The sequence below is a fragment of the Osmerus eperlanus genome, chromosome 14, assembly GCF_963692335.1.
Source record: "Osmerus eperlanus chromosome 14, fOsmEpe2.1, whole genome shotgun sequence".
Taxonomy (NCBI): domain Eukaryota; kingdom Metazoa; phylum Chordata; class Actinopteri; order Osmeriformes; family Osmeridae; genus Osmerus; species Osmerus eperlanus.
In genome coordinates this window covers 3,787,128-3,800,683 of record NC_085031.1, presented here as the reverse complement: position 1 = coordinate 3,800,683, position 13,556 = coordinate 3,787,128, and the positions used below count along the sequence as shown (strand labels likewise).

The window sequence follows — 13,556 nt, the reverse complement described above, 5'->3', positions numbered from 1 at the left end:
GACAATTCTTTCAATCTGTGAATGCAGTCTAATATACTTTCAACCACAATTTTTAAACAAAAAATGTCTGTCTTTTATTAACTATGCATCATAAATGTTTTTCATGATCATAATCTAATATGATCTGCATGCAATCAGATGTCTAAAGTGCAAATCTATAATTATCCAACATGTAAACATTGAAGCTCACACCAAATAAAACAGAGGGTGAAACATGTATAATTATCAGTTCTAGATGCCTTCTGTCACTTTTTGAGTGAGGCAATGATATATCTCCAGCATTTCTGCAGACATAGAGATGTGGGTTTACCAGCTTCCATCATGGCCTGTGTGCCTCTGACTGGATTACAGATACTTTACATTTTTCTGTTTGTGGAGTCTAGAACAATCCTTCTCAGTTGATTACAAACACCGGAATGAGTTCAGTAAGGGAATGTGAGTTCCGGGCTTTCCAACCAATGAGCGCTTTCCACATGCGGACCGAGAGGACAGTATTCGGAGCACGCGAGAGGTGCAGCGGAGACTTGCGATTGGTGCTGATGATGAGAGTAGTGAATCCGCAGCATACCGGGCAGACGACGGATTTGACAGTGGACATTCAGAGACGTTACTTTTAAGACCTGTCGCTTAGCTAAATGCCTCAGCAATTTTCAGGGAATATATACAGAAAATATATACCATTAACAATGCAGCTGTTATGAAGGTGATATGAATTTCTTGTGTTTGTTGTAGACCTAGTGGAGCGTTACAACCGGCGAAGTCAAGGGGTAAGGGAAAGGTATCGAAATAGTGGTAGCTAGCGAATCGTTCTACCGGCACGGACACGCTTCTTGACACCCGGCCTTAGAACACTTAGAAGAGAGAAAGTTCTTGGTCCACAATTATACCTTAAGTATTTTCCAACTTAGTTTTAGGAGAGAATCAACGGTGAAACCTTAGTAGTTAATCCAAACAGCCGTGGTTGGTAGTAAGATTTAGAGTTACTGTAGCTAGCCGTGTCCTGAAGTGGCCGTTTCACCATGGACAACGCACACACAAAGACAGTGGAAGAAGTTTACAGTAACTTCAACGTAAATGAAAGCACCGGTCTAGGCTTAGACCAGGTAAAGAGACAACGGGAAAAATGGGGACCAAACGGTAAGTAACATTGTGTAAAATAATTGCATTACTACACCATCGGTGTCAAGCTAGTTAGCTTGCTGCTAGCGGTTCGTTTAATTCTGTAACGTTAGCTAATCCGTCACTGCATGAGTCAGAAAAAAATGGTGCTCTGACGTCACCAAATGAAATGTTGAAATACTTAATTCAAATGTTTAACGTATCCTTGTAGGGGAAATGCTCTCTGAAATAACAGGAAAACAATCTGATACGTTAAAGAAGGGTACATTTAGACATTCATTCACAGAAGCTCCAGAAATCCATGTGTAATATGTCGCTTGTCTTTCTCTCCCTATATCCGGTTTGGTGTCGTGTGGATGAACCACAGAATTACCGGCTGAGGAAGGTAGGCGCAAACACTCATTCCATGCGTACATCGATACACGTGAGACGTGACCGTTGTAATAATAGTTCATCAAATTATTTTTATGGATTCCAATTCATAATTTGTCCCTCCTAGGTAAATCTCTATGGGAGCTGGTGGTTGAACAGTTTGAAGATCTCCTTGTGAGGATACTTCTTCTTGCAGCCTGCATATCCTTTGTAAGTACAATGGACACTGCCGAAAACATTGGCGTCTGGCACCAAGTAACATGTTCGCGTCACCTTTCAAATCAGAGCCCATGTACCTCTGGCCAAAAGGTGTTCTCAGTCAGACAGCCGTGTGTTGTATACTTTGGGAAAGATTCAGCACTAGCCTACATCTAATCAGGAATGCTTCTCCAGGAGGAGAGTAAGATGCCCAGAATATGTCTGGTGACATAACACAGAAGCTTATGAAAAAAAGGCACATTCTCTGTGTCTGAGTGTTTAGGCACGACACTTGTAAATGGTGCGTTTCCACTGTTGTGACAAATCACTTGTCTGCAATCGTGTTAAAGTTCTTCTAAAAGCCCACATCCTTGCTTGAGGCCCTGCTGACAGAAACAGTCTTGATTTCACAGTAATTTGATTTTGTTTAACTGAATCTATGAAAATCTACCACAACAAATGTGAGTATAAGACAGCTGTCTCCTTCAAAGTTAAGGGCTTTTATAGAGTTCAAAGTGTGTGGCTTTTGGAGAGACAGGAATAGTTAGTCTTGATTGTTGCCCGACTTTCATACCTGAGTATCTTGGAGAAGGCCTCTTCACATGTATCAATTGCAGATGCCAAAAGACGTACGAGTGAAGACAAAAGCTGCGATATCTCTGGTTCTATCCTGACCCAGACACAAGCTAGGTGTGACAGATCCCCTGGCAGTGCTGAGCTCTGTTCCCTCTGCCGCTGCGTCCACCTGGAAGCTTTGGCCTGGGGCCATCTGGCCAAGCAGCACAAGCCAGGGACCATAGTAATGATAGTGTCAGGGATGGTCTGGCCTGCATGGGAGCCAATGGCAGTAGTGCACACTCCATTCACAACTCCCACAGATACTCATGCGATCCTTTTCTTTTTTTTTTTCTTTTTTTTTTTTTTTTTTTTACAATTAGATTTTCAGTTTGATCAGCTGTTCTCCAATGGATCAGGGGGATGTCCATTCAATGAGACACGCTTGAGAACTTTCTCCTGCTCACGTCATTCTAAAGCCGACGTAAAGGCATGTTCCCTGTGTGGTGTCAACTGACTTGGGACAGAGCACTGCAGTTATGGTCGAGTTAGACATGTAATAAACCACAATATTCTGGTGGCCCTATTCTACAGTTCCTGGCACTATAGGTCGTAGTATCGTGGGGGGATGAGTAGATTTGTGTCGTTTCTACCGCAAATGGGTGTCATGTCACATTGACAGTTTTACCGCCAGAGTGCTGGACGAGCTCATTACAGGGGCTCTGAAGTAATGAGGTTGTGGGCTCTGTGGGCGCCTAGTGGCTCTTTTGTCACTGCAAGCATGGAACAGAGACATTCAAACTAAATGTGACCGCCCAGGGATATATTTAGTCTTTGATGAGAGAAGTGGTCAATGTTGCCCCGTTTGCTCACAAGAGCTACTATGGCCTCGCTGACTTCACTTTATTTTATTTTTTTCACGTAATTGCGGCCCAGTGTGTGTGAAGTCTCCAGCTTGCTGGTTCATGCGTCATTACAAGGGTCTAAAACGCTGGGGCCTTATCAGATTGATGATTATATAACGTGGCCATTTGAACTGGAGTGGTTTGAAATGCCTGTCACCTACATTAGGGGCTTGAATGGAAGACTTGATGGAGGACCAACCCCCCCTCCCCCGGATGTGCTGGCTGGCTCGTCTGGGTCAAGTATAACCTAGCAAACTATTGTGAGAACAAAGGCTTTGCTGTAGACTGTGTGACCAGAACTGGGGTGAATATTACTTTACTGTGAGGGTAATCAACATTAATTAGTTGGCAACAATACGTAGCGAGAGTAGCTGGTATATAGGCTAGCATGTGTCCTAGCTAGCATCTGCTTGGTAATGTTCCGAGCCAACTTGTTGTATGATTGATTTAATGGTTGGTTAAGCGGTTGAGAATCCTGCTTGTTTTTCTTATCTTTTTTTTTTGTTTGTCCCTCCATAGGTGCTGGCCTGGTTTGAAGAGGGAGAGGAGACCATTACAGCCTTCGTGGAGCCTTTTGTCATCTTGCTGATTCTCATAGCCAATGCCATCGTTGGTGTCTGGCAGGTAAGCACATCTTTCACAGCGCTGCATGGCGTTTAAATAGTATACATTGTTCAACATGTAGACCATTTCCATAGGTTTGTGGTGGAGTTTCTGCTCGATCTATTGAAAAGGTCAGACCATAACTTCAGACATGCAGGCTGTTATACACTCTGAGTTGGCTAATGGTTACAAATGAACTGACCTATATGAAAAGAAACCATGGTTTCATGGTTGTTTTTTTGTGCTCACTACTGCTTATTCCCTGGAACCGATCGATGGTGGTTCTGTTCCTCGCTTGCCAGATTTCTGGCCAGTTACATGTCTGCTAGCCCAACAAACCCACTGAAACCTAAGGGAGTAAACAACAGACAAGAGGAAGGCTAAATATAGAATAATCTTATACAGTAGCTGAGCCGGAGGGTAAATCTATTCTTTTCAGTCACGATCTGCTGCGACGGGAAAGTGTATTTCTCACAAAGTTCAAAAGGAGAAAGAGCGAGGTCCCAATTGTATCCAGCTTTCGGTCGCAACACCTTTCACAGCTACTTCCTTTACGCACTTATTTTGAAGGGTCAATAAATATCCAGGACACTGGCCTTTTCTGGATAAGTATTATCAATCAAAATAGTGTATGGCACCCAAAGAATGTGGATTTTGTTTTGATTGAAATCATTGAGACCCATAGCAATATCAAAGGCAAGATTTGTTGTCCTTTTATTGCTGCTACATCCTTGTTGCCAGTTCTGTCGCTGTCTGCACATGGCAAATGACACAGAACATCAACCGACCATGAGCGGGACCCTCCACTAATGTTAGTTACCCACGGCGAGCCAACCGCCCCTTTAAGTGAATTTCCCCCACTCAACAATGGACTCCTTCTTAAATGTCCTGCCTTAAGCACTGCAACAACAATTCTATAGAATACTATGTCGTTTGGGCGTTCTCAAGTCACCCCACTGCTCACAAGACGATCACAATTCCAGAACATTCTGTGTGGAGACTGTCTTATTGTAGTCTCTGTCCACCTACACAACACTGCAGTACAACTGGCTCTAAATACATGGAAAGGATGATCATTTATCTAAATTAATCAGTTAATCCGTGGTCCCCCCTTTTATACCGCCGGGTATTATCCTGCAGAGATGGTGCATCCCTTTCCCCCATTAACTCATTAGCGTCATTACATTTTCAACATGTCTAGACCAAGGGAGGGAGTCCACAGAGTATGGACAGGCATCTGTCGCAGAACAGGTGTGTCACAGGGACGTATCAGTGTCTAATGAGTTTGGTGGCTTAGCTCCCTCAACGCGGCCCTCGCTGTGGTCTCCATAGCAGGCTGGTGCCATCGATAGCATGGTTAAGCCCCGCTGAGGCATGAGTTGGCAAATAATCCGAATGACGCACTCTCACAGTGACAGTTTCTGAGGCCAATACAGTTGTATGGAAGTACAGTGCATTTCAATTCAAGTTGTCTCTTAGCAAATGGCGTATTATAACTTTTATTTTGCACTTGGTCTGTAGTGTGTGTGTGTGGTCTGTGGTCAGATGCATAAGAAGATTTGACTTTGTTTAGGTGTCAAAACTGTCTCAAGGGGCAAACAAGGAAGTACTTGTGAAAGTAACGTTTTATTTTGTAGTTATACAAAAAGGAGAGTAGGCTATTTATAGTTGTGTGCGTGTGTGAACCTCAAGAACTAGATAACCATCTCAATCCAGGCTAAGGATAGAGCTGGAACATCCCAATGGAGCCTCCGAGGCAGAAAGAGAAAAGAGAGGGAGGGAAACTTCTATTTTCCTGAGCCTTTCTTTGTCACCCCGAAACCCTCGTCCCACTTTCTCTTCCCTTGTCTGATTTATTTTGGTTTCCATTCATTGCCCTCCACTACCAGCCTGAGAAATCCTGGCATGTTCTCTGAACTGTCCCTTAACTCTTAACTAGCTAAGTCCTTCTATGGGTAAAACAGGAAATGTAATAAACAGTCACAAACCAGATGCCCCAGAATGGTGTCTGTGTGTATCAGATGATGTCTCTCTGTGCATGTCTGCCTGTTTTTCCGTCTCGTTGTATCTTCTCGTTTCTTTGGTTATGCTTACCTCTTTCCATTTAATGCTTAGTCCCGCCCAAAGGTGTTACAATGGCAGGTAGAGTTTGATTCAACATTGGTGCCCTGATACCAGGCAAGCGAGGCGTCAGAGGCCCTCAGCTTAATCACCTGGCCGTCTTCTCCAATCAGCGTGCGGGAGCCAGGGCAGGCCGAGTGCCATGTCCCTGGAGCGGGTCCACCCCGCTGCCCAGCACAGGGGCCTCATGGTGCAAGCCTGGTACAATACGCCACCAGAGTTCGAGGGCGGTAAAGAGAGGCTGGTACATAACGCTGGAGCGTCTCTCCGCCACTGTCTGAGCGGCTAAAGGGCTGGCTGGCTGGGGGAGGGAGGGCAGCCGTAGTCGGATGGTAGCGCTGGTAGCGTCTCCTCAACAAGGTTGTTGCTAGGGGGTTTACGTTTTACAATGAGCTCCTGTGCTGTCCGTTGCCAGGTAGGCAGTGTAGCAAAGACTTGGCCTAGTTGTCATGGAGACATGTCTCGATTTTAAGTTTGGACGTTGGGGCCACCGTCCTCCCAGAAAACGTGCGAATAGAACTTTGTATTGAGTCGTCGGCCATTTGTTGGCTCTCTTACCCCCACCCCTCACTTCTGAGGGCAGGACTGGGACCGCGAGCCAGCCACCTCCCACGTGTGTGAAATGTTAAGGAGACATTACCCACATTTACAAAGAAAGTCCCCGTCATTGTAATTCACACCGCCCCCCCCCCCCCCCAGCTCTCGTTGGCGAACAATCACTTGCACAGTCCGCTCGGCCTGCCAGAGCACACCTCAGTGTACCTTGTGCTTTACGACGCTGCCTGCCTCCCCGGCCAGCCTGCACTGTCGGTTGGATTTCCGCCAGAAGGCCCCTCCGAGGTTCGTGTAAAGAGAGGAATCCGCTTACTGTCAACTGCATTCGCCATTGTGTAAGCAAATAAAGTTTGCATGGGCACCACCAAGGTATGGTTGACGAACGCAAATGTTTAAAATGCCAGACATGTATTCAGCCACGTTCAGAGCCAGTAATCCCCCCCCCCCCACCGCCACCTCCTCCTGAAAGCAAAGCAACTGTGCTCTGCAAGCCTGTGATGACTGGGCCCTGTGGTCAATCGGAGGACTATTCTCCTGCCTGCATCCCATCCGGTCAAGTGTAATGACTTTGGCCCCCGTGTTCATGTTGTTGCTGGGCTACCAGGAACCCCGCCCCCGGGTGTGTGTGCCCGTCCTTCCCTAGCCTGCCAGAGCCAACCGTTCCTCTGGAGGGATCAACCCGGAGAGGGAAAGGTCAGGGGGAAGAGAGCTGATCAGGGTGGGCAGGGCCGGGCCTCGACTGAAGGAAGCATTGGAGAACAGAATAGAGGGAATGGCAGAGAGATGGACAGATGAGGCGGAGTAGTGAGGACGGCTGGGTGACGGTTTGGTTTGGAACACGCGGTCCATTATCTGATTGTCCGATGAGACGTCACCTAGATGTTGCCACCATAGCAATAATTCCCAGGGCTGCATGCATGACCCACGAGGACTCTGATGTGGTCCAAGCCTGATCGAGTGCAATGGCTGCCGTGTTGGTGTTTATTTGATGTTTGTCATAGTTGACGTGTTTAAGAGAAGAAGAAAAATAAACGCTTTGGGCTCATTTGGTATTTCAATGAGTTGAGCTGGGACGCACCCTGACAAATCGTCCAATGACGTTAACGCGGAGTGATATTCAATTGGTCCCATCTCGTCCCTTTCAAGGAGCGGAACGCGGAGAACGCCATCGAGGCTCTGAAGGAGTACGAGCCGGAGATGGGCAAGGTCTACCGCCAGGACAGGAAGAGTGTCCAGAGGATCAAGGCCAGGGACATCGTCCCCGGGGACATCGTGGAGGTGGCTGGTAAGAGACCTGTCCAGACTGAGCTCTTTCAGGGTCCGTCTTGCTCTTTTTTTTTCCTCTTATTCTCCTTCCTCCAGCTCTCATCTAGACCTCTCTCTCCCTCTCGCTCTCTTCCCCCCCCCCCTCCCTCTTCTACCCTGCCCCTGGCAGTTTGCCTGGGGACATTCTGGTGGTTGGTAGGAGTCGGTGACTAACAATCCCTTCCGCATCATCCACTCTATTTGGTGTGAGGAAGTTTGACATTGAAGCAAATTAATTAATGTAATGCGGAACTACTGTTAGATACTCGTGTTTTTTAGGGACACCTAATCTGTTGCCCCGCTTTAGCTCTGAAGCTCTGATTGGCGCCGCCGTGAGTCTGAGCTAGCTAGCAGCACTAAGGACGAGTATGGCGAGTGGTGGCGACCCACGAGAGATAGAGGACCCGCCGGCGTCTTTAAGATCACAAGTTTGGGAAAACTTCGGTTTCCCATTCAGTTACAGTAGTACAGGCAAGAGAGTGGTGGATAAGACAAGGACTGTGTGTGTCGGCGTTGTTCAGCAGTTGTGGGGTATGTGAGTGGAAATACATCTAACATGCTAACGCATATAACGCATCTGGATAAGAGCGTGTGCTAAATGACTTCAAATATCCGACGCCATCACCCAGGTGTGCCAATCACTGGAACGAGACAAAAAAAACTGTCCAACTTCTCCTCCCTCCAGTGCTTAACCAGCCTTTAGATACACGTACAAATAGGGCCCAAAAAATCAGTGACGCAATCGGAATTTACATTTAATTTTCAATGCGCCCGTATTCACTCGTAGAGGAACCTGGTTTGTTTTGCTTTTCCCTCCGTTGTACCGAGCTCGTACCAAACCGTGATGTATGAACCGAACCTTGATTTCAGTGTACCGTGCCACCCCTAATCTTCAGTGTACCTTTTAGGGTTGGGCGATATGGGTAAAAAATTATCAATATAGATATTTATATTTCCATTCGGTAGCGATAATTAAGACGATAGACCACAGATCCGTAGTAGTAGCAAAATAAGTCTCTTCCTCAACTTTTTCCCTACACTCGGCATAAAGTTTAGGCAGCGCGGTGTGAGAGAAAAGTTTGTGGCCAGGGAGCATGTACCTGGGGTCAAGTAACTGAAGCTTTTTAAAATTGCTTTTTATCAATACCTTGGTGCAAACTCACACTTTCTACATGTTCCAACGAGTGATTTTGCTTCAGGTGGTAAAGGTTTGTCGTATTACCAGACTTGGTAGCCACCTGTTTGTTTACTACCCAATTTGCATCGAATATTGCTCTGCTCTTTGTCGGATTTCCCAAAAAAGCCCAAAACCACTTTCCAATAACTGAAGAAGACGACGAACCCTTTTTATCAATAATTTCTTCATTGGAAGTTGACATTAGCTCCACTCGAGGTGCCCAGTATATTTTAGTGAGCGTAGGCTACCATTTCTCCGCAACTTCCTGCTGCATCACAGAAATTAAATGTACTGCTGTTCTTAATTATTGATTGAATTGAATTATTGAATTAATGTCACGATAACTTTGAGGGAAGTCATTACTTCGATAATTTTTATTAAATCGATTTATCGCCCAGCCCTAGTACCTTGTATGTCGTGTGTCCCCCCCCCCCCCCCCACGTACACACACACACAACCACGGTCAGGGCACGGCCCAGAGAGAACTCATTTGGACTCAAGTGGATTGTTGTTCAGCTAACCTGGCTGTTAAGTAGTGGACAGGTGCACGCTCACATGTAGACAGACAGATGCCCATCTCAACACGGGGTGCTCGTCCCTGACTAATCCACCAGGTGAGTCACCGTTACATAAGACGGAGAGAAGCAAATGGATTAAGAGCGTTTTGCAAAATGTATTTCATTGTGTCAGCGTAGGTGAGCGATACAGAACAGAAGCTGCTGCACTCGGCCAGTAACACCCCCCCCCCCCCCCCCCCCCCTGTCAGACAACTCGCCCCAACTGTGCTGATCTCCATGTTGTCTGGTGTCCTTCCCTCATCCACTCACTCCTCGCCGAGTATCGTTTGGCTGGTTTAGTACCAAACACCCGTACAGTTAACGCTGCTGGAACGTGGAGCGTGGAGCCCCTGGGTTCCAGAACGGGGCCTGTTTGCACAGGCTGCATGCTGAGCCATGTCGCTAAGTACCCGTAGTAGAGCTGCGTCTGGTTTCTGTCCTCCCTAGTCCCGTAGTCTAACAAGGCCCCAGCCTAGGATTCCCACTAAGGCTCGTCGAGAGGTTAACAGGCTCCTGTATACACCGTCTCTGTGTGAGCAGTCTCGCCCTCTTCCTGTGAGCGTACGGTGCGTGTTCTTCTCACCGTGAGTTTATACTATTTTCGAGGACCTCTTAACTGTTAAATGCGCGAGTACCTTCCCGCTGGTTTTATGCAAGCAGACTGTACAGTGTCTACAGCATGGTGAACAAAACCCCTCTCATTGCCGCCCCCCCCACATCCCCCTCCATCTCTCTCCTTTTTACTGTTTGGATACCGGTGACCTTGGAGGACTGTCCTTCACAGTAAGAAAGAAGGCGCCCGCTCGCTCTCTCTCTCTCTCTCTCCCCACTTACACAGGATTCATTTGTTAGTGTGTGTTTGGGAGCTGCCGACGCTAAAAGGATGAACATCGTCTTCCTTGTCCGGTTTGATGTCTGGCATCCATATGTAATGACAGTGCCGTCTCGTCTGCTAAAATCAAAGTGACAAACGCACACAGCTGTGGCCAAGCGTCTCTTCAGTTCAGGAGTTGTCGTTGCACTTTTGACTCTCAAACTGCCGTAATTGTTTAAAACGCCCTCGACACCGCCGTGTTTCTGTTTTGCTGCGGCTGTGTTGAATGTAGTTGTGAGGTGCTAACTAGGCATCAAGCTGACCTCCACATGACTCCCTGCTCGCTCTGTTTTTCTTTTTTTTTGCTCCCCCCTTTCGTTTGGTTATTTTCCTCCTGCCTCACCATCTCTCTCTCTCTCCTTCCCACCTCTTTCTCTTTCCATCATCATTCATCCTGTCAGCCCAGAGGACCAGTGTTTCCGTAATCTGTCCTAAGATCTGTGACGCCAGCTCTATGATCTGTGGCCAGCGCTCCGCGGACTCCAGCACTCCAGCTGACCACTCCAGCCATCACCTCCTCCCTCCCTCCTTTCTCTCTGCTCAGTATTCAGCTCCCGGCTGGCCAAGAGTCGCTCGGTTGCCACGGGGACGGCCCTGACCCTTGCTGCATCAACATCCTGTGTAGAATCAAACAAACAAGCATGGTCTTTATTTGTCGAGTGTGTGTGACCTAGTTGCGTGTGTGCGCGTGAGCTAACTGGACCATAGCCGTGGCTGGCTAGTATCAGGCCAGCACTCTGTTCCAGCCCTGCAGGTCCAGAGAGAGGGGGGGGGGGGGGGCATTTAGAGAGGGCCAGACCCTGTCAGACCCGATCAGACAAATGTTTTGCCGACCAGATGGCGGCTCTTTCCCCACCGTAATTAAAGGGTTTGTGAGTTGGGTCGTTTTTTTGTCCCCGTGCCGTGAGCCCGTGCGTCCATGGCTTTCTCTCGCTGACATTAACAAGTGACATTTCCACTGCCGCGGGGCGAGATCTGGACGCAACATGAGAGGGACGCAGCTTGGGCCGTGCGCACGATATGTCCAGTGACGGCACACGTGTGTTCGTGCGTTCAGGGGCGGACGGAAGCCGCGTCCATCTTCTCTCTTGCCCTCCGCCGGTCTTCACCACCTCTGCTCCGGAGTGCTCGGCTCCGTGTCCGGACCCGCGAGCCTCGAGGTCGGCGTCTACGTGCTCACTCATTAGCGCGGCCCTGGGAGAGCAAACAAACCGCTCGCCAGACCTCCCAGGGCTACCGGACACGGCGCTCTCCCCGTGACGCATGGCGGACCACTCGATTTAATTATGTAAAGACTTTTACATTGAGGGTCGATGACCGAACTTGACGGAAGTCTGCAGTTCTTGTCCATTTGCCTTTTACTTTTGATAAATGTCACAAATGTCCCTTTCTTGCACTTGGTGTGGGTGTGTGTGCGCGTGCACCTGTCTGCATGCTGGACAGGACCTCCTGTGCCTCCGCCGGCTGATCAGTGACAAGATGAGGTGACTGGTCCCTTTCTCCAGGAGAAGAAACACTTTTTTCTTAAACACAGCATCCATCAGGCCAGAGGAGTAGGTGACCTTGAAAAGTCACACACTCGTTGTTTTCCCACTTGCTCTCTGTTTATTTTCTCAATCGGTCCCATTTTCGGTCCCCCTCTCACAGTTTTCTCACCTTTTTTACTCCACTGTTAAACACGGACCTAAACCCAGTGAGGGCTGTGTTGTGTACAATAACACACAGCTCGTATGCCAAGTAATCCATTTGTTTGCCAACCCGAGCTTTGGGTGTGTTTACGCAAGTCCAAACAGTGGGTGGATGTGTGCAGTACGCGTCTCTTCCTGAAGACGCCCACAGTTACATTTAAGGACGGCCAGCGGTGCTCTTGCAGCCACCGTGCTCCCATTGTCAGGAAATTGGGTTAGCCTTCTATTCCTGACCTATCTTTCCCAGCCTCGGGTGTCCATCTCCAACATCGCCCTCCTGTGCGTGTGGCTGAGGGGCGTTTCTGCTCGACTTTTTAAGAAACGGATCCACGAGGGAGGAGGAAATTAATAGGCTCTATTCTTTCTTCTTCTCAAGAACTAGGACCCCCCCCCCCCACCACCACCACACACACCTCCCTTTGTCGTTTTGTATTTAAAAAAAATTCTCCTCCATCTCTTCCCCTTCCATCCATCCTCTGTTCAGTCTTCCTTTGTGGAGACAGATGGAGTTGAATGGCAGCTCGTTTCTGCGGAGGTCTGGACAGCTCTGGGTCCTGCAGGGTGGCACTCCCCCTCCATCTTCTGTCAGAGCTGATGTGCTCCAGGGGCTGTGTCTATCTAAATATCTACATCCAGGTATCTTTAGCCTGTGTTCCGCAACTCTCTTCCACCAAACGTCTCCAGAGGAGGGGATCCCTCGCCGGATTGCTCTTCCCAAGGTTTCTTAAAATAATTCTTGCTGAGTTTTGCTGGGAGTTTTTCCTTATCTTGAAGGGCAGTTATACGGGCATATGTATCTATATATAGATATATCTATATATAGACAGAGATGCGCGCGCACACATACACAATAGTTCTATGCAAAAGTTTGGGCACCCCAGGTAAAGATTTCTGTTACTGTGAATAGGTAAGCGAGTAAAAGATGACCTGGTTTCCAAAAGGCATAAAGTTAAAGATTACACATTTCTTTAATATTCGTTTTTTTATTACCATCTCAAAATAACAAAGAAGGAAACTTTTTGTTACTTTGTAAGAGGATCTTTGGTATCCTGCCCCACGATGTCTGTAGGTCCTGCACTTGCGTGTGCGTACATTTAAGGGCCAGGAAGACGTGCACAACATAGGCTCCAAACTACCGCAGCCACGTGCTGCAGCCGTCCAGCATGCGCACACGTACTCGGTGTAAAGTGTGCCTCGGCCTCAGCGCGGGCTGGGAGGCCTCCTCAGCTCCGCGAGGTTCAGATGGGAGCCCCTGCCCCTCCCACGCTACTGCACGCTCTGCAACCGCCGAAAATAGTTTTCCCATTTTTGGCCTTGCGTTTCGCAGGTCTCGTGCAATCTCTCAGCAGCCCGACTCTTGCTCTTCTCTGCGCTCTCAGCCCCTCTCCCTTCCTCTCATCTTACCCCGCCTCACCCCCCCGCTCCTATCCTGTCTTCCTCTCCTCTATCCGCACCATTACACTTCACACTCATCCACCGCCACTCTTCTCCCCCCGGTTTGTTAGCACTAAAGGGCACTGCGGAGGC

General features: G+C 48.1%; 1 protein-coding gene across 2 annotated transcripts in view; it reads left to right on the top strand.

Annotated features, from left to right (window-relative positions):
- Positions 1 to 512: 512 nt before the first annotated feature.
- LOC134033843 (sarcoplasmic/endoplasmic reticulum calcium ATPase 2) overlaps positions 513 to 13,556 on the top strand; it is a 28,868-nt gene continuing 15,824 nt past the window's right edge. For both annotated transcript variants that reach the window (XM_062478133.1, XM_062478132.1), the window contains exons 1-5: positions 513 to 1,137; positions 1,487 to 1,504; positions 1,619 to 1,701; positions 3,669 to 3,773; positions 7,575 to 7,713. In XM_062478133.1, the coding sequence (XP_062334117.1) occupies positions 1,020 to 1,137; positions 1,487 to 1,504; positions 1,619 to 1,701; positions 3,669 to 3,773; positions 7,575 to 7,713 (463 nt within the window). In that variant the 5' untranslated portion in view covers positions 513 to 1,019. The remainder of the gene's footprint in view (positions 1,138 to 1,486; positions 1,505 to 1,618; positions 1,702 to 3,668; positions 3,774 to 7,574; positions 7,714 to 13,556) is intronic.